This window comes from Hyaena hyaena, unplaced genomic scaffold (assembly GCF_003009895.1).
Source record: "Hyaena hyaena isolate Hyena2069 unplaced genomic scaffold, ASM300989v1 scaffold_464, whole genome shotgun sequence".
NCBI classification, from domain to species: domain Eukaryota; kingdom Metazoa; phylum Chordata; class Mammalia; order Carnivora; family Hyaenidae; genus Hyaena; species Hyaena hyaena.
The window spans coordinates 339,149-365,395 of record NW_024081096.1 but is presented as its reverse complement, the minus strand read 5'-3'; the positions used below and the strand labels follow the sequence as shown (position 1 = coordinate 365,395).

The 26,247-nt window shown below is 42.7% G+C and overlaps 1 protein-coding gene across 1 annotated transcript in view; it reads right to left on the bottom strand.

Moving 5' to 3' along the window:
- ARHGAP10 (Rho GTPase activating protein 10) overlaps positions 1-25,962 on the bottom strand; it is a 321,883-nt gene extending 295,921 nt beyond the window's left edge. Inside the window, exon 1 of the mRNA XM_039253774.1 lies at positions 25,623-25,962. Within this exon, the coding sequence (XP_039109705.1) occupies positions 25,623-25,776 (154 nt within the window). The 5' untranslated portion in view covers positions 25,777-25,962. The remainder of the gene's footprint in view (positions 1-25,622) is intronic.
- Between the last annotated feature and the right edge of the window lie 285 nt (positions 25,963-26,247).

Genomic DNA, 26,247 nt, shown 5'->3' with positions numbered 1-26,247 from the left:
AAGCCAAAAAAGAAAAGAAAATAGCTCCACAAAGAGAGGATTATAAAACACATAGCAAGCTGTGGCATACGTACTAGTTTCACACTTATATTGTGCCTGCCCCTCAATTAGCCCACCCCTTCTCTTCTAGGCACTGATGAGGTGGCAATCTTGGGCAAACCTGCTCTGTAACACAGATTACAACTGGCTGGAGGGACAGGCACGAGACCCAAGAGCAGACAACTGACAGGTAGGTCAGTGACCTCCCAAGAGTTGGACCAGACAACCTCTCCCCAAACAAGGGCAATATCATAGGATGTGGGCTTAAAAATATGGGGGCGCCTGGGTGGCTCAGTTGGTTAAGCGTCTGACTTCAGCTCAGGTCATGATCTCACGGTTCATGACTTAGAGGCCTGCGTCGGGCTCTGTGCGGACAGCCAGCTCAGAGCCTGGACCCTGTTTCAGAATCTGTGTCTCCCTCTCTCTCTGACCCTCCCCTGCTCACGCTATATATCTCTCTCTCCCTCTCACTCTCACTCCCTCCTCTCTCTCTCAGAAGTAAATAAAACATTAAAAATTTTTATTTAAAAAATATGGAAATACCCAAATGTATAGTCAAGGACAGTGAGGCTCCTAGAACACTTAAGAGAAGCAGCCCATGAAGTGCCTGGGTGGCTCAGTTGGTGAAGAGAAGCAGCCCATGAGTGAGCCAAAATTTGAAGGAAGCAGAAACTATGAACAAACAGAAGCTAAAGTGCTGGAAGTGGATAAAGGGAAGTCAAGATGGTGGACACAGAAAAGCCTAGACTGTGAAGCCCAGCGGGGTCACAAAGCCTTTGGTTCAAATTAGACTGCCCTGGGTTCCCAGGGGACTTTCTGGTCCTGGTCTCTAATTTATTCCTAGTGCACCAACCTGAAGACAGTATCTCTGATTTAGCTTTCTCAGCAAATCTAAGAAGCCATGGAGTCCTGCTAACTTTCCTTTGGCATTACTCATTTCTCTTTGGTGCTCTCTCCCCCTCCATTTGCTCTGTCACCAACCTAGACCACAGTCCCAGTTCTCAAAGTGGGTGGGACAGCCCTCCACAGGCTTCCCTGGCCCCAGGTTCTCCCAGATCCATAAAGAAGCACCTGATTCTTTTCCCCTTTAAAGAGCGTTTCTCTAGACTTCCTACTCCCAAACCACAACTACTCCCCAGTTCTGTTTTAAGGCAGAACTTATTTCCACGTTCATCCTTTCCATAGATCCTAATATTTTCCACTATATTACAAATAACTTTGAGTATTCAAGAGGCTCCCACTTCCCAGAAATTTCTATTCCTCCCATGAGCCCATCCTAAGTCAATGCTACCTTCTCCATGGACCCTTTTTAACTATAGCATGTATCCACAAAGACATCACTTCTTAAAATCTGGTGAGAAAACATAGCACTTAATTCCATAGAACCTTTTGTTTTATATTTTGTTTCCATAACTAGACTGTAAATTCTAATACATTATATTTTTGGAGCTCTCTGTCTTGTCCACTAAGACCAACAACAACAGAGTTCACATTAACAGTGCTCAATGAAGACCTGTTTGACTGAAGTTGATTGAGAAACATGATTAAGATCCTAAACTGTTTTTGGCTCATCTAGAAACTGTTTCATTCAACAGTAATGTTAATCTTCTCTTCCCTTGTCTTCCTCCACAAACAACTCTTTTCCAGACTCCCTTGCAGTGATGGGAAGCCACATGAAAGCAGAGGCCCATGGGATAGAAGTAGAAGCTAATGGAGGTTCCTGGGAAAGCATCTGATACAGACTTTTCCTCCTTACTACTTCTTCCTCTTCCTGATCCCCTAAGAAACAGGGTGTCATGGCTGGGCCATGCTATAACCATGAGGAAATGACCAAGAAATCTGTAAAATGCTCAACCCTTGACAACCAGCCAGCAACCACTTACTATTGGCTTATTATGTGAGGAAAAAAGCTGCCCAGGGGCACCTAGGTGTTTCATTCAGTTGGGCATCTACCTCTTGATTTAGGCTCAGGTCATGATCTTGAGGTTCCTGGGTTTAAGCCCCGAATCTGGTCCCTCCATTGTCAACACAGAGGCTGCTTGGTGTTCTCTCTCTGCCCCTCCTCTGCTTGCATGTGCACACTCTCACTCTCAATAAATAAACAAACAAACAACTCAGTCAAGTTTGTCTGAATTTCCTGTTACATACAACCAATTGTTACTCATTGCTCCTCAAGACATAAGCAGGACATTGGGGTGCCTGCGTAGCTCAGTCGGTTAAGCATCAGACTCTTGATTTCTGCTCAGGTCATGATCTCACAGTTCCTAAGATAGAGCCACGAGTTGTGCTCTGCACTGACAGTGAGAAGCCTCCTCTCTAACACACATGCTCTCTGCCTCTCTCCAGCTTGTTCACTCTCAAAACTTAAAAAAAAAAAAAAAAAAAAACATAAGCAGGATAAATACAGCAATATAAACCAAAAACAAAACACACAGCAAACAGCCACAGAAGCTAACCCACAATGTACTACACACACACCCGTATATATACATCCCTACCTTCGGTGATAGCCTGGCTTCTAGAAGAGACAAAGAGAAAAGTACTACCTATACTATATAAGGGTAAAAAATGAACATGAGGGCAGTATCTATTTACTGTGTTTATAAGACCAAAGTAAAGCTACTCCTTAAAATACCCTATCAACAGCTTGACAAAGAAAAGGCCAATGATGTTAATGTTTTCAAAAAGAGTTACCTGTGTCTTTGTGATAACGTGGCACTGATATTCCTACAGCTAGGGTCCCTTCCTGTTTAGTCAAATGGAATGGAATGCTTTGCAATTTTCTAGGAGAAATTAAATGAGAAGTGATGCTATGAACACAGAACATCCAGAGTGAATTTCAAAGGTTTCACATGAACTGGTTATGTAAGAAACAATTTTAATAAGGAAAAATATGACATTCCATTCTGCTTAAAATAACAAGCACTTCTAATATCACAGCTTTGGCTTTCCTTAAATAATGTTTGCTTGTATTTATTAGTACTGTTTGGGAATTTTTTTTTTTTAAAGTTTTTATTTTATTCACCCAGTGCTCATCACAAGTGCCCTCCTTAATCTCCATCATCTATTTCACCCATCCCCCACCCACCTCCTCTCTGGTAACCATCAGTTTATTCTCTATAGTTAAGTCTGTTTCCCGGTTTGTCTCTTTTTTTTCCCTTTTGCTTGTTTTGTTTCTTAAGTTCTACATATGAGTGAAATCATATGGTATTTGTCTTTCTCTGACATTTCACTTAGCATTATACTCTCTAGACCCATCTCTGTTGTTACAAATGGCAAGATTTCATTTCTTTTTAATTTATTTATTTTGAGAAAGAGAGTGCAAGCAGAGTGGGGGCACAGGAAGAAAGAGAGGGGGAGACAGAGAGAGAAAATCCCAAGCAGGCTCCATACTATCAGCGCAGAGCCTAATGCAGGGCTCAAACCCATGAACCATGAGGTAATGACCTGAGTTGAAATCAAGAGTCAAATGCTTAACCAAATAAGCCACCCAGGTGCTCCATTCCTTTTCATAACTGAATAATATTCCATTGTCTATACAACACACATTTCTTCTTTATCCATTCATCAATCGATGGACACTTGGACTATTTTCAATAATTTGGCTATTGAAAATAATGCTGCTAGAAACATAAGCATGCATGTATCCCTTTGAATGTTTTTTGTATTCTCTGGGTAAATACCCAGTGGTGCAACTGCTGGGTGGTAGGGCAGTTCTATTTTTAACTTTTTGAGGAACCTCCCTATTTTCCAGGGTGGCTGTACCAGTTTGCGTTCTCACCAACAGTGCAACAGGGTTCCCTTTTTCTCCACATCCTTGCCAACACTTATTTCTTGTACTGTTGATTTTAGCCATTTTGACAGATGTGAGGCGAGAGCTCACTGGTGTTTTAATTTGCCTTTCCCTGATGAAGAGTGAGGAGTGATAAGCATCATTTCATATGTCTACTGGCTACCTTTATGTCTTTGGAAAAATGTGTGTCCATTTCTTTTGCACATTTTTTAAACTCGATTATTTGGTTTTTGGGTATTCAGTTTTAGAAGTTCTTTATATTTTTGATACTAAACCCTTTATCAAGTGTGTCATTGGCAGACAGCCTCTCCCATTCCACAGGTTACCTTTTAGTTTTGTTGATTGTTCCTTTGCTGTGCAGAAGCTTTTTATTTTGATGGAGTCCCAATAGTTTATTTTTGCTTTTGTTTCCCTAGAGGCAGGGGATAAACCTAGAAAAAAGGTCCTACGGCCCATGTGAGAGAAATTACTGCCTGTGCTCTCTTCTAGACTGTTTATGGTTTCAGGTCTCACATTTAGATCTATAATCCATTCTGGATTTATCTTTATGTGTAATGTAAGAAAGTGGTCCTTTTGCATGTTGCTGTCCAGTTCTCCCAATACTGTTTGTTGAACAGACCATCTTCTCCTATTGGATATTTTTTTTCCTGCTTTGTCAAACATATAACTGTGGGACTGCTTGGGACTTTTTTAAAGGTATAAATTTGAAAGGATTTTGGTATTTCTTTAGGGACCCTGTTCTATTATAAATCTAATAAATGTACAAGTTAACTGTGCAGCAAAATTGCTGTTTTTGCTTTTTTCCTGTTACTTTTCATTATGTGAAACAAATTAAACCAACACCCTACCTTCACACACATGTATCAGTGAAAATTCACCAACACTATCTCTACATGGAGACAGACTAAAACAACAACAAAAAACCGTATACAATTTCCAGCTTAAGTAGAAACAATAATTAAGGAATGACAACAGAGGGGCGCCTGGGTGGCTCAGTTGGTTGGGCGTCCGACTTCAGCTCAGGTCATGATCTCACAGTTCATGGGTTCGAACCCCGCATTGGGCTCTGTGCTGACAGCTCAGAGCCTGGAGCCTGCTTCAGATTCTGTGTCTCCCTCTCTCTCTGACCCTCCCCTGCTCATGTTGTCTTTCTCAGAAATAAATAAAAATATTAAAAATTTGTTAAAAAAGCGGGAATGACAACAGAAAGTCACCCAAAAGAAATACACTTCTGACAATAACCACGCTGAGCTTTCCTTCCAGCTGGAGGCAGTTTGAGGCCCTCCGGAGAATCTGAATGCTATCCCAATGGTGCCCTAACTCCTCCTAAGCCAGCCTTCAGTCTCCAAATGTTTATCAACTGAAAGCCAAAACAATTTTCTAACCAGATTGTACCAGCTTTCACCTCCTGAGCAGTATGATTTTGATTGTGTTCCCAAGATACAAAGTACTCACAGTGGGAATTTGAAGAGGAGCTGAGAGAGCAACACTATACCAAGTTACAAAAGGCACTTTCTGTCTCACGTCAGTGGCTCAGAAACAGGACGGGAATGGAAGGCTCTGGATTCTCACATTCTTATCTGTGTCTTTACTGGTATCACCTAACCTCTTCAGACTTCAAAGGCTTCCAACATTCCAGGAGGCAGACAGACATATACTCACAGCAAGTATTAATCCAAAACCTAAGAACCAGGCACTATTCTAGGCATGAGCGAAGGATGGAGAGGAGATACCACCACCCTCGAGGGGGCTGAGAGTGTACTGGAATCTAGCATGGGAGCAAGGGTGAGGGCCAAAGCTTCTAGGAATGTTCGGTTTTTACTAGAACCAGTAGTAGTAGATGAGTGGAAATCCCAACCACAAAAAAAGTCACATCATCTTAATTCATCAATTTCCCTACTTCAATTTTAATGAAGCATCAAGAGGAAGGGCTTTCATTTGTGTAAATTAAATGGTTAAGTCTCAAGTTTTCTCTCATCCACATGTAAGTTTTCAACACATATAATGATGATGTAAGCACCATGAAAATGGTTTTAGAAGGGGGGAAAAATCACCCTTTAAAGGATTCCCACATTTACTTGTTCATTAATACTGCAAATAAGCAAATTAAAAAATGACTTCAATGTAAACTCGACACTGTAAATGAACTTCAAGAAACCAACAGGCAGAACAAAGCAGATATCTTAGTGGCCATATCTTGGGATGTGTTTCCTCATCTTTAGACTACAGTGGTCGGCATTCCTTCCAGCTCCATGGCAAGATTTAGGAAGCCAGGGCTTTGATTCCAGCTTTCTACATGGAAACTGAAGTTTACTAAATTAAAGATTAAAAAGCTCCAAAACATTTTTAAATTACCTACTATGTCTTTGTCTATGGCTCTGGACAAAATTTTTAATTTTTTTTTAATGTTGGCTTATTTTTGAGAGAGAGAGTAATGGAGGCAGAGAGAGAGAATGCAAGCAGGGGAGGGGCAGAGAGAGAGGGAGACACAGAATCTGAAGCAGGCTCCAGGCTATGAGCTGTCAGACAGAGACCGACGCGGGGCTTAAACCCCCAAACCACAAGATCATGACCTGAGCCAAAGGTGGATGCTTAACCAACTGAGCTGCCCACAGGCCCCTGGACAAAATTCTTAAGCTTCTGGATAGTAAGTTCCTCATAGATGAATCAGAAGAAAATCTGTTTCAGGGTATATACATTCAGAATACCATCACCACAAAGAATGAAAATATATCCAGAAAGAAAAGATATGGCCATTATTTGTGAAGAAAAATAAGATGGCAATACAATCTGCGGCATGAAATAAGCAACAAACTTAAGCAAGGGGCAAACTGGCATTACCAGTAAAGCATCCATTTCACAAAACATGTCTTTACCTTTAAGGGAATAAATCCTCCAGGTCTCTGCCTATCACGATAAGACAGAAACCCTGAAAATGGCAACGCTATCAGGCTGTCAGTACACAACAAACCCACACACCCTTTGGGTCACTAACCATAACACTACTGTTCAAATTCTGCTTTGATTAAAAAGCAAATGACCGCAAACTTTTTCATTTTTTGTAAAACAAATAGAATAGTATAGCCACTATTCCCAATCATCTAAAAAATGATTTCCTTTCATGTGATTTTTAATAGCTTAAAGGAAGTTCTTTCACCTTCACAGAATTTTTTTTTAATTTCTAAATTTCCCTTTGCAAACATAACTGCTCCCCCACCCCGTGTCTTTACACAATACTGTAAATAAGACTTGTGAAAATCTATGTCAATAGCAATAATGTATATGCTCTTCTAGAAAACTCAAGGCTTCAGAGACCATGTGCAACTGGCAGGGGTTGTACAGCTTTCCAGGTAAGTGCCCTGGGGAAAGGAACTCAACCTAACTAAACCCAGCTTGTTAAGTTGCAAATGGTATTTATTATAAGAATGAACACTGGGGCACCTGGGTGGCTCCCCTGAGTGTCTGACTTCCACGTGGGTCATGATCTCACAGCTCGTGAGTTCGAGCCCCAAATTGGCCACTGTGCGGACAGCCTGCTTTGGATTCTGTGTCTCTCTCTCTCTGCTCCTCCCCAACTCAGGCTCTGTCTCTCTGTTAAAAATAAACATTAAACAAAGTTTTGGTTTTTTGTTTTTTTTTTTAAAGAATGAGCACCAAATAAGACTGTAAGAAGTAGGGGTGCCTGGGTGGCTCAGTCGGTTGGGCGTCCGACTTCGGCTCAGGTCATGATCTCCTGGTTTGTGGGTTCGAGCCCCGCATTGGGTTCTGTGCTGGGAGCTCAGAGCCTGGAGCCTGCTTCGGTTTCTGTGTCTCCCCCTCTCTCTTCCCCTCCCACGCTCATGCTCTGCCTCTCTCTGTCTCTCAATAATAAATAAACATTAAAAAAAAAAAAAAAAGACTGTGAGAAGTAAATGATAACCCATGTGAAAGGCTTATATACTTAGTCAATAAGTGCTAAAAAATTAAAATAAATAAAAACCTATTATCTGCCACTACTACTACCACCACCACCACCATTATCATTATTCTTAGTAAACTTCTAAATATGTTTCTGGGCATCTCAGATAATGTTTTCGAAAACCTCAACTTACAAGTAGATTATGAGGCAAATTAAACCCAAATCTATTCTCTCCTACTTAAAACGATAGTAATCAACTCACTGTTATTTTAAACTGAAGATATTTTATGTGCATCTTCATTTAAAAAAAATCCAACAGCTAAAACTGGATATTCACGTACACATACCAAAAATAAGTTTGGAGATGACTATTCATTTCAAAGGAATCATCACTGATCCTTCTTAAATAATAAGCATAGTTTAGTGACATCTAAGCTATGATTAGATTACACACACACACACACACACACACACACACACACTAGAAGCCCACAGAGTTGAATATGTATCAATTCCATTCCAACTTCCTATCCTAATATAAATTCTCAGTTTTTGTACACATGTCATTCAAAAGGTGCCTCCAACACTTTGCAAAGGTCAAACAAATGCTCGCTGATGCCATTAGCTTCCACCATGGAACCCACTCCGTCTCCGTCCCTCTCTGTTTTGTTCTCACTGCATACATGAAACTGAGGAAGTACAGTGACTCAAAACCACACGTTCAGCTTTAAAGCTTTTGGAACGGAAACCTCCAAGTCACAAAACGTAAAGGTCTTTACAAAGTTGCCTCTCTGTTCTCTGGACAAAGCAGCACTTTTTAAAACCTTTTGTTCCATGACTGTCAAGGTAAATCAGTACCGCAGACACTCCGGTAGATGCTGCCAAGAGGCGCTGAACCATCTTAGAGCAAACAAAAAACTGTTAAGTGTGGTTAGGTGATACATCCGGTTTCTGGATGTAGTACCACTCATCAACAATTTTGCATAGACATACCAGCCTTTTAGATAATATCAGTTAAGACAAGCAGTCAATTGTCAAAGATTTCAGAGTTCACAACATAAATATTCAGTGTAACCATCACAATTCCCCTAGACTGGCAACGAAGATAAACCAATCATTTACCTACTTCCACATCTCTGCCCTAGATACCACTCACAATAAAATGGACAGGGAAAATCTTTCCATTTCCAGAAGCCATCGTGCAATTCAGAAGAAAATATACTTATTGAGACAACTTTTCTATAAGCTTATAGGATTATCTCCACAAAATTAAGTAGGGAATATACATAAATGTTAAGAAAAAAATTGCTTTAATTTCTGCTCAAGAAAAGTTTTTTAAGTTTATTTATTTTTGAGAGACAGAGAATATGAGTGGGGGAGGGGGAGGGAGGAGAGGGAGGGGGGGAGGGGGAGGGGGAGGGGGAGGGAGGGAGGGAGGGAGGAGTAAGAAAGGGGAATTACAAGGAGCCTGATGCGGGGCTCCATCGCATAACTGTGAGATGATGACCTGAGCTGAAATCAAGAGTCAGATGCTTAACCAACTGAACCACTCAGGCGCCCCCCTTTTCTTTCTTTCTTTCAAAGGAAAAAAAAAAAAATAGAATGTAAAATTGCTCAATCCACAGTACAAGATGAATTACACTCACAAACATCAGCTTTTCTTAGCAACACTTTATTTCCCCAAAACTAAAGAGAAGCACTATATCAGTGTCAGAAATTTAAATTAAGCCAGCAAATCGCTATTTCATTTTTTTAATATTTTCTTAGATTATCACAAATTAAAATGTTATAAATATTAGCTATGTTGATCTAAGTTTTTCCACAATAATCAAAACTTTGGAGGTTAAATGCTAGAAGGCACAGATACCAACTGCCACATTGTATCCACAGTCCTCAGCTTTCCTTTCTACCCTCTCATCTCTCCTAACTTTCTCTATTTTTGTTAAAAGGAATCACTCAAGGGGCACCTGGGTGGCTCAGTCAGCTTAGCATTCAACTTCATCTCAGGTCACAATCTTCCTGTTTGTGAGTTCGAGCCTTGCATCAGGCTCTGCACTGAGAGTGTGGAGCCTGCTTGGGATTCTCTTTCTCCCTGTCTCCCTCCCTTCCTCTCCCCACCCCTTCTCTCTCTCTGCCCCTCCCCCACTTGTGCTCTATCTCAAAAATAAATGAACTTAAAAAAACAAACAAACATGGAATCAACCAAGCAATGGAAAAAAACAGACAGTAAACTTATCGTGACTAGTAAGTCACACTGTCCTGATTTGTCACATGAAGTCCCTAGGCCCAGATCAAAACAGGTCTAAAAGCCACTTTCAAATAGGTGAGTTCTCTTACATACTGAACATCTGTGTTTCTTCCTGTGTTCTACACATCCCTTTGCTGTGAGTCTTAGCATTCTGGCCAAGTCAACAATCACTGGCTGCCTGCTTCTTCAACCTGGTGGCAGGAACATGATTCGGCTGGCCAAAGTATACCATCGGCCATGCTCAGCAACTGGCCGGGGACTGAAAGGGCCTTTCGGGGAGGGCAAGCACATGTCCAAGTTTAGCTGGGACAATCCCAGTTTACCCCTGTCATACGGCATAATTTTACCCTTAAAAGCATCTTTTTTTTATTTTTTATTTTTTTTCATTTATTTTTGAGAGACCAAGCATGAGCAGGGGGAAGGGCAGATAGAGAGAGGGAGACACAGAATCTGAAGCAGGCTCCAGGCTCTGAGCTGTCAGCACAGAGCCCAATGTGGGGCTCAAACCACAAACCATGAGATCGTGACCTGAGCCAAATTTGGACGCTCAACTGACGGAGTCACCCAGGTGCCCCTACTCTTAACAGCATCTTGATATGGACTAGATGGTCTCTCTACCTCTTAGGCAGGGTGTCTCAACCTCAGCACAAGTAACTTTCAACGGGATCATTCCTTGTAGGGGGCTGTCCTGTGCTTGCAGGACATTAAGCAGCAAGCCATCATTGGACTCTCCTCACTAGATGAGGAAAATTTCCCAATTATGACAACCAAAACTATCACCGAGGGAGTCAAATTCATCCCTTTGAGAACAACTCCTCTAAGGAAAAGGTGTCACAGTTCTCTGGAATTCCCAGAGCAAGAAGAAAGATTCAAGACGTGGGGCGTCCACAGCCAGTGCAGTCAGGGCTAAAGGGAAGAGGGATGCCATCTGCACACTCCTGCTTCTGAAGAATTAGTCATCATAAGCATTTCTTTCTTCCAGAGATTGTTTCTTAAACTTGTTAGAACCTAAGTAGTTAGCTACAAAAGAGGAAGATCTTTTAGCTGATAGTTAACACATTCTAAATTCTCACAGGTTCTATTCCTCTTCCTCTCTCGCACAAAGGGGCAGAAATCTAAAGGCCTAAAGTCTCTTCTCAGATGTTGCCAGAGGCATTTTCTTCTCTATGAACATCCAAAGAAAACCAGCAAGATTCCATGGAGATAAAACAGAAAAATCAGTGGTGTCTCTCAATGAAAAAGAAAAAGGTGCTTTAATACTTCATAAAAAAAAAAAAAAAAAAAAAGAGTAAAGGCTGAATCAAGTATTCAACTTTAAGTGCTACCACAGTAAGGTCTGGAATAGAAGCACTTCCTAATATCCTAATGATTGCTTATCCAGACATTTTATTCCCACCTTTTCTCCCCTCCCCTTACCTATCCTCAGTTTAACCTCCGTATTCCATTCATCCCCCCCCAATTTCGAACATACTGTGAAACAAGTCTTACGAGTCATGCATTATTTATTAACCAGAAAAAGAATGTGGTGGGGGAGAAATCAAAACACAATTAACTACTGAAAACTATCTTGCCACCTACCTCACAGAGAAAATAAATCTACAGATAATAACTTCCTCAATGTCCTGACACAAATCTCCAAATTGACCTGAGTGTGTACCCATCTTTTCCACCCCTTCTAGTATGGAAGTAGATGAAGGGCGTGTGTCCCCCCCTTCACCTAGAATCTGAACTCCATCTTCTACAATCAGACATACTTTATATGCTGAAATATCCCTCGAATATTCGATCCCTTCCTCTCCAGTGGATACCTTCATCAGCAATATTCAAATCCTAATCATTAACCAATACTTTGGGAGAGCTATCTACATATCATAGGCTCCTTTATTTTCCTCATACCCTCTGCAAGTCAGGCTCCCATTTCTGCTGTGCCATAAGCTAGTCTCCCAGTTATGACCAATGTCATTGTCTTTTTTTTCCCCAGTAAAACTAACATAAAATGTTATTATTGGTTTCAGATGTATATAGTGATTCAACACTTCTACAAATCATTCAGTGCTCTTTAAAACAATAGTACTCTTGGGGCGCCTGGGTGGCTTAGTCGGTTAAGCGTCCGACTTTCACTTAGGTCATGATCTCGCGGTTTGTGGGTTCGAGCCCCGCGTCGGGCTCTGTGCTGACTGCCAGCTCAGAACCTGGAGCCTGTTTCAGTCTGTGACACCCTCTCTCTCTGACCCTCCCCTGCTCACGCTGTCTCTCTCTCTCTCTCTCCTAGAAATAAATAAAAATATTTAAAAAAAAAAAAAAAACAATAGTACTCTTTTTTTTAATGCTTATTTTGAGGGGGAGAAGAGAGAGAGAGAGAGCGAGAACACAGAGGAGAGGCAGAGAGAGAGAGAGTCCATGCTGCTAGTGCAGAACCTGATGCAGGGCTCAATCTCACAAACTGTGAGATCATGACCTGAGCTGAAATCAAGAATCAGAAATTTAACTAACTGAGACACCCAGACACCCCAAGACAAGTGTACTCTTAATCCCCTTCACCTGTTTCACCCGTCCCCACCCAACCAGCTACCCACCCCCAACCCCACCTCCGGTAACTATCAATTAGTTCTCCATAGCTGAGAGTCTGTTGTTTTGTTTGACCAATGACACTGGCTTAATCCAACGGCACCTATATTGCTGGTACTTGTCCTCTTTGTAACATGACCTTATCTCCTCTCTCCTACTTCCTCTGTGACTTGTGCGGCCCTAGCCAGATTTTCCACCTTCTCCACTCCTTCCTCCCACGATGGTTTACTGCTGTCAAATCTCCCCCTCAAGCTCTTCTTCTACCCACCCTTTAACAGCTGTGTTCCCCAGGATTTGCCCAGCCGCCCTGCCTTCCCCATCTACAGCCCCTCCGCCAGCAGGTTTGCTACTCAGTTGTATGGTGTCATTTTCTACCTCTATGCTGTGTCTCTAGAATCCTTATCTAGCTTTACTCCCTGTTCTTGAAATACACACAAAAAAGAAGCAAAGTACTGAATGTGTCCACTGTGTAGCTCAGAAGCACCTCAGCTTCAACATATCCAATCCAAAAAACATATCCTCTCTCCCACAAAACCTGTTCCTCTAGCCGGACTACCTCAGTGAATAGCACCCAGCTGCCCAGGGCAGGAACTGAGGACTCCTCCTGGGTGCCTCCTTCCTCAACCCCCACACCCAATCACCCACCAAAACATGCAGCCTCTGTATCCTGACTCCTCCTTGAGAATCGGCCTCATCTGCTACCAAAGTCTCTGGCCTAGGTGAGTGAACTCCCAACCTCCAGTTCTCCTTTCCTCAAACGCATTCTCACAACCACTGCTGCTGCCAGAGAAACTGTTTTAAAATGCAACTCTGATGATGCCAAAATCCTCTGCTGTTTCCATCACTCCCTATTGTGTTGCAAATGAAGCCTCAAGTCCTTAACCTGCTTCACCAGGCCCTTCTCACCCCTGCCCCTGCTCGCTCTGCAGCCCCACTGCTGTCACTGGGCAGGCCTCTCTCTCTGGCCACCAGCGCTGTCCCTCCAGCCCAAAGCACAGGATCTCCTCAGCCTCCAGGCCTCTGGTATGCATTTAACCATCATGGAGAATCCTTCCCCTACCCTTAGCATGGAAAGCTCCTAGCTTTCCTAGTGGCCTCAGCTTAGAAGTTACTACTTTCCTGAAGTCTTTGACTCCCTAGATAGTCCTCTTAATTATGGCTAGAGACTTCCAATCTTACTCAACAATATGAATGACAATGCTTAATTAATCTTCCATCTCCCCCACTAGAACTCTGACTTCTGCATGCATACACAGGATCTCTGTTCACCGTTAAGCCTCTAGCAACTTGCCCACAATAGGTGGAGCTTAATGACTTGGGATGACACTTTGTCCCCACTGTCATAAATGAAATTACAGTGATAACTGTGAAAAGATTTTTTTTCCTATGCTTAGCAAACACATACAGGAGTCACCATGAACCAGTTTTCGAAATGCTTTAGAAATAATTAACTAATTTAATTCTAGACACATTTAGGGAGATAAAACTACTATCCACATTTTACAGAAAAGGAAATCAAGGCACAGAGGAGTTAAACAAGTTGCCCAAGGTCACACAGTAAATCTGACATCAAAGATCATGCTCTTCAATGTTTTTGCTGTGCTGCCTTTGACCTGCACTTCACAAAAGAAAAACAAAACTATTTGTCACAGTGACAGAAGTACTATCTGGCAGATTCTGAAATAAAAGTAATGACAGGTCAATGACACTCCACTCCCTTGTACTTCTCTGGCTTTGTCCCCATAACTTTCAAGCAAAGAGCTTCAGTAATATGCTGGATTTCAACACACTATTACAGACGGTTTCTTCTATTTAATAAATGACAGGCCTATATTCAGCACTGTACTGCAAAATATTGTTAACCTGAAAGAGGAAAAAAAAAAATACATGCTCAAAAAAAAAAAAAAAATACATGCTCATAGACTATTTCTACACTCTCCACTGGGAAAGCCACAACTGTGTCCAAGTTCAACCAAAGGAAGTCAGAATGGCGCCCTTTTGATGATGGTGATGAAAATAGTACCTACCACGAGCCAGGTCCTGAGATCCTTTAAAATGTAACACTGGGATTAAATAATACCACCCAGTAGGAAGAGTTCTTACTATCTCCATTTTACTAATAACAAAACAGAAAGTCAGGCACTCAGGGTCTAAGTGATTTGCCCAAAGTCAGTAGTCTACACTGCTGGAGCCACAGTCAGAGATAAAAATATTCACCTTCTTAGAGAGTATTAAACATCCTATATTCAGACCTGAAGTGACATTACTCTGGCCAAACTGATTTCCTCCAGCCACACACCTCACCATGACTGGTAACCGGATGGTGATGGAATGCATACCTTGACACCCAAAGGCAGACAGTGCCTATGGGTGAACACGTCAGCAAGGAAGGAGAAATCACACTCACCACTGAAGTATTAAGTGGCACAGGATTAACATCTTCCTCAGGAAACACAGGGAGGAAATTCTAGTTCAACCAGGGAGGCAGCCTTCCAGTGGTAACAACACGGGTGTGATACCCGTGGGGCTTGGGACCTGAAGAGACGCCTGCCCTGAGAATGTAAAGCGTCAGAGATTTTTCTGTGTGTGTGTGTGTGTGTGTGTGTGTGTGTCTAAAAGAGGAGGATGTCAAGCCTTCCTCATTACAGAAGCATCCCCTTGGCAAGTCTATAAATCATGTTCCTATATTAGTATAATCAGATTAAGCACGCTGTGGTTCCTGCTTGCTTTGAAGTCACCAAATACCAACCAATCCCTCCCTTAAAAGCATGTTCATCCGACCTAACCAGGCTGAAAGGTACCAGAGTTCTTGATGCATGTTCTGTTTATGAATACAAACATCATTTTTTCCTTCTAGACAGCAATATCAGAGGTCTAATTTAATGAAGTGCAAAGGCTTTGAATTCTTGTTTGTTTTTGATACAGACCAGCAGCTGACACTAAAACTGGTTAGCTGTGATCATCTACACTAAGCTGATGGTTCGTTAAAAAAAATTTTACTAAAGAACTGCAAAATTCATGGGTACGTTATTTTTAATTTTTATGTATTTATTTTCAGAGAGAAAAAACGTTTGTGTGTGAGTCGGGGAGAGGGGCAGAGAAAAAGAGAGAGAGAGAATCCCAAGCCAAAATCAAGAGTCAGATAAGTTTAACTGACTAAGCCATCCAGCACCTAGGTGTTTCTCCTGGGAACGTTATTTACAGATTGTTGTCAAAGCTACTGGTTTAAAGTTTTAAAAGTTAGTAACAATACTTTATAATTTCATTCTGCATATCACTACTAAGTTGTATAGCAATAAAAAATGCATGAATATATGATACATCACAGAACATCTTGTTTTTAGAGAACATCTACAAAACATCAATAGTCTTTTTAAATGTCACTTGTAGTAAAAATAAGTTGAACTAAATGAAATAGAGCTACTACATGTATCCACATGGATAAATCTCACTAATATGATATTAAGGGTGAAAAAAAGTTGCACATATAGTTTGAAAACCATTACATAAATTCTAAAAACATGCTATTATTTAGGAATTTATGCAGATACATTAAAATATCTGGGAATAGTAAACACTAGTTTGAGATAGTTTACTACCTCTTGGGGAGAAGGGACAAATTGCTACTGGGGAGAGGCAGACAAGAAGATTTTTTCCTAACCTGAGAGGCTAATACAGAAGTGTTTATTATGAGATTTTATATATACATATATACTCTGTACATACATATATTCTTTATATATTTTATATATATTATTTATATGTATTACTTATATGTATTTATGTAAATTTATAAATATAGGTGTATAGTATTTTTACATTTATTTATTTTGAGGGGGCCAGAGAGAGAGAGAACTCAAGAACACAAATAGGGGAGGGGCAGTGAGAGGGAAAGAAAGAACCCCAAGCAGGCTCCACACAGCACAGAGACGGATGCAGCACAGTCAATCTCACAAACTATGAGATAATGACCTGAGTCAAAATCAAGGGATGCTTAACCCACTACGCCACCCCAGTGCCTCTATATGGTATACAGTTTTAATGAGCTAAGAACAGAATTATTCCCATATGCTTCTCCACTAACATTTACAACCACTTATATCTTAATGAGAGAACATGTTCCTTGAAAGATGATTTATACACACTGTGCTTTCAATGAGTTAAGGATACAGCTATTCCTATATGCTTCTGCATATATATTTACAAAAACTTGTATCTTAATGAAACAAGATGCTAGTGGAAAAATGCAATATAACATTTGTAGTTATTATGAGATTCTCTATTTTTATTTTTTTTAAATATTTTTATTTATTTCTAGGAGAGAGAGAGAGAGAGAGAGACAGCATGAGCAGGGGAGGGTCAGAGAGAGAGGGAGACACAGACTCTGAAATAGGCTTCAGGCTCTGAGCTGGCAGTCAGCACAGAGCCCAACGCGGGGCTCAAACCCACGAACCGCGAGATCATGACCTAAGCAAAAGTCAGACGCGGATGCTTAACCGACTAAGCCACCCAGGAGCCCCTTTTTATACTTCTAAACTATTTCATAATTTTGGCAAAGCAAAAAATACTAATGCCAAAATATGAGAACAAAATGAAAATTTACTCTACCAAAGGGTGGGACATGGAATGGGATGCAAAGGAAGAACGAAGTTGGTGGGGAAGGGGGAAACATGGGGTCGAGATTAAGAGACAGAGACGACAGAGACTGAGGGGAAGGAAATGATACTCTTTTAAGTAGAACTCTGAACCTAACTGATCCTAAATCAACAAATCTCTGAATGTCTATACTTCCTATACAAACCAGCAACCAGTTTTATTTACAAGAATCATCCTACAAGGCGTTAAATTTTCAATCATGGTCCTCGTACTGAGCTAATAAGAACTGTCTCTTAGATCATGAAATGTACATACCTTCCAGATACCAACATTTGTCATAATCACTGCCCCTAACACAAGACCACAGTTACACCCCATTATGGAGACAGCTAATAATTGTGGTTAAGAGTTTTAGAATGAGACAAAAGTGGGTTCACATTCCAGCTCCTCCAATGACAAATTATGTGATCTGAACAAGTATTCACACTGTTCCTATTCACTGTCACATACAGTCAGCAATCACTTAAAGCACGATTTATGGTAAGCTCGCAGACTACCCACCATTTTTATATCCTTCATAATTCTTGCCTCTCTTACGACCCAACAAAACAAAACCATAAGGTAGTCAACAGCTATTGGAGTCACAGACTCAAAACAGCTTCTTTAGGAATTGGTCAAGGAGAATTTGAGGATTCTTTCACAGAAGATAGGATCACCTAATAGCTCTTAAGTACATCCATCCCTCTTAGAGATGTTTCTGTATGCCTTTTCTCACTGGGAATTTTTCACTGAGAATTTCCCTTAACAAACACAAGTGCTATCCATTAGTTGTTAGGGTTTCCTGCAGGTTAAACACTAACATTAACCTCCTCCAAAAGTATCACTGTAATTTTTAAGTATCTGAAGGCTCCATGAGATGTTATCAGCTCAGTACCTTGAGCACAGCTCTGTCACCTTCAAACCCCCCCCCACCCCTTATCAGTCCTCTGGACAGAGGTCTCCTGCTGACTGCTAGAGTCCCAGCGGCAGGTGGCTTGCTAGATTTATAGTAGCCTTGTTGACACCTTCTACTTCATCTTCAAATCTTTGTGAATTGGAAATAAATTCTGGAGAATGTTTTCCCAAGATACCATTTAGCTTCATCAACTTACTTTCAAGATTTTTCAGTATCCTGAACTACAAACTTCGGAAGCCTTCCCAGAGTTTGTCAAATTTGTCTATCTTCTTGGTCACTGGTAATGAGGACATGAACAAATATACTCTTAGGAGTAATAAGCACTGAAAGGTTACCTACTAGTCACTGGGCTAGCCATTTCTCAGGCAAGAAAAGGCCTTAATATTAAAACATGTACCTGCAAGTTAGAGAAGGACATCATACGTGTTAACATTTCACATCTGAATGCTTATTCTTAATGCTTTACATGTATTAACTCATTTAACCCAACTAGCATGCCTATATGGGGGATAGTATTATAATCTCCATTTTATGGGTGACGACACAGAGAAGAGCTAGTGACGCCTGGGTGGCTCCGTCAGTTGAGCTCATCTGACTCTTGATTTTGGATCAAGTCATGATCTCATGGTTGTAGGACTGAGTCCCACATCAGGGTTTTCAGTGAATGTAGAGCCTGCTTAAGATTCTATCCCTGCTCACTCACACACACTCTCTCTCTCTCTCAAGGGAAAAAAAAAAAGAAAGAAAGAAAAAAGCTAAGCAACTTGACCAGGTTCCACCATCAGTGAATGGCTCAGATAGAATATGGACCCAGACAGACCAGGACCTTCAACTTGTGCTTTTAATCTTCTATGCTATACTGTGTCATCAGCTATTTTAAAAATTAAAGTACAAAATGCCTGTTTTCTCCTCTTTCAGAAGTCAACATGGGGCACCTGGGTGGCTCAGTCGGTTGAGTGTCCAACTTCAGCTCAGGTCTTGATCTCACGGTTTGTGGGTTTGAGTCCCATATCAGACTCTGCTAGCTCAGAGCCTAGAGCCTGTTTCAGATTCTGTATCTCCCCCTCTCTGACCCTCCCCTGCTCACTCGCTAGCGCGCGCTGTCTCTTTCAAAAATAAATAAAACATTTAAAAAAAATTTTTTTAAAGAAGTCAACAATGCTCCCCGATCCCCTCCAAAAAACTAAGCAAAAAAAAAAAAAAAAAAAAAAATGTGGTCAAAGGAACCCCAACAGATAAATAGGAGGGCAGGGAAAAGGCAACATGTCAGTAAGATACTGAGAACACCAGATGACTGACCGTTAAACATTCTAAATGAATACAGCTGGCTAGTGGAGAGCTCTAAACAAAGACTATTCTAAATGGAGTCAAGGACCACCTGCAGTGAGTAAGGTATTTGAAGCTTTTAAAGGCTGTCTAGATCCACCTCCTAGCTCCAGTTGGATAGCAGTTATTCTTATAGCAATCTACACTGATACTGGAGACCAGCCTACTGTAGTAAAAACCCAAGAGAAAGTTTAAGACTTATCCCAGGCGATACCCTGAAATGTTGAGGGTTCATGGTGACTTCTTTGGGGCAAAAAATACATGAGTATTCTTTTCCACTCAGGGAAGAATAATATTTGTAACTTATCAACTTTCTAAATCACATTTTATTTCCATACCTCTCTAAATTCCACTCAATTCCAGCATCAGCATGAAACTTAGAATTATACTACTCCATCAAAATTGGGGTGTGAAGTGACAGAAAACACAATTCAAAATGGCCTAGGTCATTTAACAATATATCCAGAGTTGGGCTTTAAGGCATAGAATAATCTGTGGCTCCCACAGTGACATCAAAAACCCAGATGCAGTTAGCTGTCTGCTCCATGCTCTTTACCTTGGCTCCACTCAGTCATCCCAAGATGTTGGTAGCAGCTCCAGGCAACACAAGCAGATACCACAGGAGTAAAGAACCCTTCTGGTGAGTCTCCTCACACAAAAGGAAATCTTTCCCCAGTCTCTAGCAGACTTCCTCTCATGTCTCAGGGACCAGAACTGAGATACATCCTCATTCTTAAACCAGTTACAAGCACAGAAGATAGCTTCACCATAACTGAGTTAAGAGTTCTGGGACCCTTAACCCTGACTGCATGTTTTTATCACTCCCCAGGTGATTCTAAAGGTCAGCTAGGATTGAAAAACACTGAGTTAGACTAATCCGAATTACCCTTAATCATCTTTCTGAGTCACTCGGGAAAAGGTATAGACACCTGAACAAAATTCGGATAGTCAAAGAGAGTAAAGTAATGTTGGCTGGGCAAACAAGAGTATCTACACAACCATTTTACATGTGTGTTTGCAAATAGTGTGAAAGTGTTTTCTTTAATGCTCAGGCTGGGTTAGGCTTTCTGCAACAGTCCCATTTTACAAATAAGGAAACTGAGGCTCAAGTTTACAATGTGAAATTTTAAGTCTCCCAAACTTCTATATGTTTCAATGCAATAGCAACTTGGGGGGGCGCCTGGGTGGCTCAGTCGGTTAAGCGTCCGACTTTCGCTTGGGTCATGATCTCGCGGTTCGTGGGTTCGAGCCCCGCGTCAGGCTCTGTGCTGACTGCCAGCTCAGAGCCTGGAGCCTATTTCAGAGTCTGTGTCTCCCTCTCTCTCTGACCCTCCCCTACTCACGCTGTCTCTCTCGCTCCTAGAAATAAATAAAAATATTAAAAAAAAAAAAATAGCAACTTGGGAAATTCCTCCCAAAAGGGATTATGGCATGAACCATTTCTCTGAAACAATATAAAGAAAGCAAAAAAAGGGGCATCTGGGTGGCTCAGTTGGTTAAGCGTCTGACTTCAGCTCAGGTCACAATCTTGCTGTTTGTGAGTTCAAACCCTTCATCAGGCTCTGTGCTGACAGCTCAGAGCCTGGAGCCTGCTTCTGATTCTGTGTCTCCCACTCTCTCTGCCCCTCCCCTGCTCACGCTCTCTCTCTCTCACTTTCAAAAATGACTACATGTTAAAAAAAATTTTTTTTTTAATAATAAAGAAGGAAAACAAAAAGGAACTTTGATGTCGTCCTGAAGAAAATGAAGCAAAAGTCAAGTAAATATAAAAGAAAAAAGCAAAGCAAATATTACAATATCAAGGCCTAAAAAAAAAAAGGTACTAAAATCAAGACTTGGAAGACTCACATTCTAGTCCTAGCTGCCATCAGCACTCTTTTCCATGTCTGTGATAAGAGCAGGCTCACTTAGATGGGCACTACAGCTTAAGTAACACACATCAAGAAGCTAGACAATCCAAGCTTACTAAAGAGCATTTTACATAACTGTGTACATGCTTAATAACTATAAGGACTATTTTTTTTAAATATATTTTTTTCCCTCTAAAACAACAAATTCTCCCTACACTGTCTAATGTAAATTTGGTGAGAAATGCATATGTGGCTCATTTCTGTTTCTGGCAAATATGCTATACATTTCTATGAATCATAAGCATCTGAAACTATACAGATCTCACGTGAAAGGCTTACAAAAGGGAAGACTGTATTGAGAGGACACTGGTTATTCTAGGAAAGGCAAGGCGTGAAGAAGAAAAAGGACTAAAAAATCCATTTGAACAAAGACTCCATTGAATTGGGTGAATGATCTCCAAATGTACCACAGAAGTCAACGATTCCAGACTTCTCTCTGGAGCTCCCGCCTACCCCCAGTGCTGTGTCCAAATCCACCCTACACACAGATGTCAAATCCTGTCTCGAAATCATCTCTTTCCCATTATGTCAGCCTTTTGCTGAAAACCTTTCAGTGATTCTCCACAGGATAAAGTCCACATTCCTAACCTCACTTTTATGACCCTCCATAATCAGACACTGACCTTTCCCTTCATCCCATTACACGCTGGGCTCCTCATGGTCCTCAAACACTGTGGCGGTCAAGTTTCTTCTCAGCTGTTTTCAATCTGACCAAGTTCTACAAGGTTCTATTCCTTACTTAAAACAATGAGTTCCCAAACTTCCAAGTCATATGTCTTCATTATGACCTACAACAAACTCTTGTTTCTGGCAAAGTTAGAATACTCGCTTGTCACTGAATTTTTAACCTTTTAAGATGTGTGTCTGTGTATTCTTGGTTTCTTCAAGAAATTAGCACAACGTGGGGGCACCTGGGTGGCTCAGTTAAGCATCTGACTCCTGATCTCAGCTCAGGTCATGACCTCAGGGTTTAGTTTGTGAGAGGGAGCCCCAAGTCACTGACAGCACAGAACTTGCTTGGGAGTCTCTCTCCCCTTCCCTGTCCACCCCCCACCACCACCACCACTCGCGCTCGCATACAAGCACCCTCTGTCTCAAAATAAATAAAATTTTAAAAAAAAGAATTTAGCACAATGCTACAGGAGATCAAACATATTCCATAGATTGAACTGAATTCAACTACAGGATAATAAACTCAAGGACATGGGCCTTGGCCTTATTACTTCTTTGAATCTCAATCCCAATATTTAATGAATCATAGATGCTAAATATTTGCTGATTGCTGCATCACTGGACCCAGCAGTAAGCCTTCAAGTCCCACAGAGCGGCCTCCAACTTCTTTTAAATATTTACGGAATATTCAAACATCTAGATATCAGAGCTACATAAATCCAACAAGTATCTAGTGCATGTAGGAGACATCTTACAGGGCAATGAAAACCAGAAATCACTTAAACTCACTATTCTGAAAATCCAAAAATGCTATTTTTTGCACAACAAAGCATAAAACATCTGAAAATCGAATCAGTCTGATCTAGCTGATTGATATTCTCGCTGCAGCTCCTGCCTCCACCTCATGCCCTTCCTGGACTTCTTGACTTTCAGATGTTATATAGAAAGGCTCAACTGTTAGGCAAACAGCTGACCTACACTGCAATTTCCAAACCCTGCGGGACCTTACCAATGCCTCTAAAAAGTAGGACAAAAGAGGGGCGCCTGGGTGGCTTAGTCGGTTAAGCGTGACTTTCGCTTAGGTCATGATCTCGCAGTTCGTGGGTTCGAGCCCCGCGTCAGGCTCTGTGCTGACTGCCAGCTCAGAGCCTGGAACCTGTTTCAGTCTGTGACTCCCTCTCTCTCACCCTCCCCTGCTCATGCTGTCTCTCTCTCTCTCTCTCCTAGAAATAAATAAAACATTTAAAAAAAAAACCCAAGTTTATTAAAAAAAAAAGGACAAAAGAAACTAAACACAAAAGAGTTAAGTGACCTGCAGACTGTCAGATAGCCAAGGCCCTAACAGCGAAGGTGAATTAAACTCAGGTGTCCTGACTTAAGTCCTATCGGCGCTTGTAGTCTTTGATGGGAACTAGCACTAAACTTTAAGGAGCTGGCTGGGCTAACATTGCCTAACTTGCCTACAGCATGTGAGCTAACACTGTGTGTTTGCTGTCTTCTGGGAAAGAATTTAAGTGAATCAGGAGCACCTGGGTGGCTCAGTTGGCTAAGCAGACGACTTCTGTTCAGGTCATGATCTTGCAGTTCCTGAGTTCAAGCCCCGTGTCAGGCTCTGTGTTGACAGCTCAGAGCCTGGAACCTGCTTCAGATTCTTTGTCTCCCTCTCTTTGCCCTTCCTCTGTTTGTACTCTGTCTCTCTCTCCTCTCTCAAAAATAAACGTTAAAAAAATTTAAGTTAATCAAACACAATGAGAAAAAAAATACTTCCTGATAGCTCTCTTAATGATAATTATAAAGCATAGAAAAGGACAAGAATCGCAAGGAGTACAAAATAAATTTAAAAAAGAAAAAAGAAAAGGAAAAAGACGCCAATTTACAGATTCAAGAAAGTCTACATTCTGGGAAGAAGGCTGACAGCTGGCCCCCCAGATGCACCAGCTGCTGCTGGGACACCAGGCATGTGTCCTGTTGGCAGAAGAGGGAACATGCAGTCACATAAATAACTTTCTACCAGTGGCCAAACTGGCTTTGCCATCTGCCTCTTCCCATACCAAAGCCTCCCTCCTCATCTTCCTAGCTCCAGAGGGAGCTGCTAAGGCCAATTAGAGAGAAGGCACACTCACCCGCCCAGTGACACTGGTTACCACCAAGCTACAGAAAGGAGTCCTCTCCCTCATGTTCATTCACACATACAAGTACACCCTGCCCTTCTCCTCCCTCCTACATACTTACAGACCCTACTTCCCACCCAACACATATACCTAATGCCAAGGCACTGGACAGCCATCAACCAAATAAGCCCACCTGTCCCAAAGTGATTCCCAATCCTCACTTTGCAACATGAACAAGGTCACAGAACCAAAAGGAACCCTGGACATCATCCAGAGAAGTTGAGTGACTTGCTCCCAAAATTACAGGGGTGGCTCACCTTATTCTTCCTATTAAAACTTACTTCAACTCATTCGTTAAATGAATATTTACTGTTCCAGGCACGGTGCTGTGTTGAGACAGTTTGTTCAGTATATTTTAATACTTCTTAAGGAAAAATGAGGGGTGGGGGGTGAGATATAAGGTATTTTTCCAAGAGGTTATATCTACAAGCAAGTGTACAAGGGACTAATTCCCAAAGCTGGGAATTACTGAACTGAGAAATTAGAGAAAAGATAAAGATCCTAACAACACAGACTTGTGGAGGCTGGATATTGCCCTGCTGCTGTCTTAAAGAAATTCACCAGCATCCTCAGAACGTCTATGGGCTACTGGGGTGGTCAGGCCACCCAGCTTCTCACTGGAGCTATGCCTCCCCATATCCAACAGCATCACCGACTAGGTGTTTCAGCATGAATTTTAGGCTTTCTCCCTCCTAGAAAGAACGTTCTCAGATAACAGATATACCTACAGAGATCTATTTCTCCGGTGGCCATTTCCAAGTTTTCCAAAAAAAAAAAAAAAAAAAAAACCCCAGAAAAGAACCAGGGAGGAAGGCACCAAGCCTGACCAGGGTGGAATTCCCGATTTGCAGCCAACGCTGGCTCGGGCCAAAGGATAGGCTGTCTGCTCACCCTTACAAGCCGCAATCTTTGAACCCTCCTCAGCGCAGGAGGTCAAGAATGTGCGGAAAGCAGCACAACGCCAGGTGGACTTTCTGGTTTGGCACAGTGAGGGACCCGGGTCGAGACGGTCCCGCAAAGATCAGGAAATGACACGGTAGGGGTGTCGTTTCAGGGACTTTTGAAAAACTCAACGCCCAGCAGGTTTTCAAAGAATCCCCAGGAAAGTCCTTCGGAGAGGTTACGAGACAAGACTAGTGAAACTGAGGTTTGTTTCAGGAGAGACTGAGCAGCTTTTAGGGAGCAAGCAATCCAACCGGACCTGGGGCGGGCCGGGCTGGGAGCGCAGGCTCCGAGGGGTGCCGGGCGGCTGGCGGCGCGCTCCCACGCACGGCTCCGGGCTCTGGCCGCCAGCGAGGGGCGGGGAAGGGGACTCGCCCCCGGCTACCTGCGGAGCCGGGCAGGAGAGAGCCCAGGGCCGCCCGGTGCCTCCGGCGGCTGAGCTGGGGCGCGCGCGACTGCCCGTCGCCCTCCCGCGCCTCCCCCGCGTCCAGGTCCCCCGCTTACTTTTGGTCGCTGCGATGAGGTTCTTCCCGTCCTTGATGAGCTCCTTTATGAATTTGTTCGTCCTTTCCAGCTCCGCTTCGTGGGCGCGGATCCTCTCCCTGAACCACGGGCTGTCGAGGTAGCAGTCGCTGAACTCCAGGGGCTGAAGCCCCATGACTGCTGCGGTCCGCCGCGCGCCCGCACCGCACTCCTGGGATCCGAGCCGGGCTCCCGGGACGCGGCCGGGTGCGGGGCGCACGCGGGCAGGAAGTCCCGGAGAGGCGTGCGGCAAGCACGGCGCGGACGCGTCCCTCGGAGCCGAGCCTGGCCGCCGCCGCGAGCAACAACCGCGGCGCCCCAATCCCGGCAGCCCCCGCCGATCCCCGGGCGCCCGCGGCCCCGCCCCGCCCGGCCCGGCCCCCGCGCCGCAGACCCTCCCCGAGGCGCCCGCCGCCCCGCCCCACCCCGCCCCAGGCGCCCGCCCCCGCTCGCCCCTTCTTTATCCCCCGCCTTCCTCCTTCCTCCCTCCCTTCCCTTCTCTTCCTTTGCCCGGCAGCCTCTTCCTTCTCTTCCCCACGCGCAGTCGCCCCTCCTCTTCCTTCCGAGCCTCCTTGGATCTAGAATTTCGTCCCGCGCCTCTACTCCA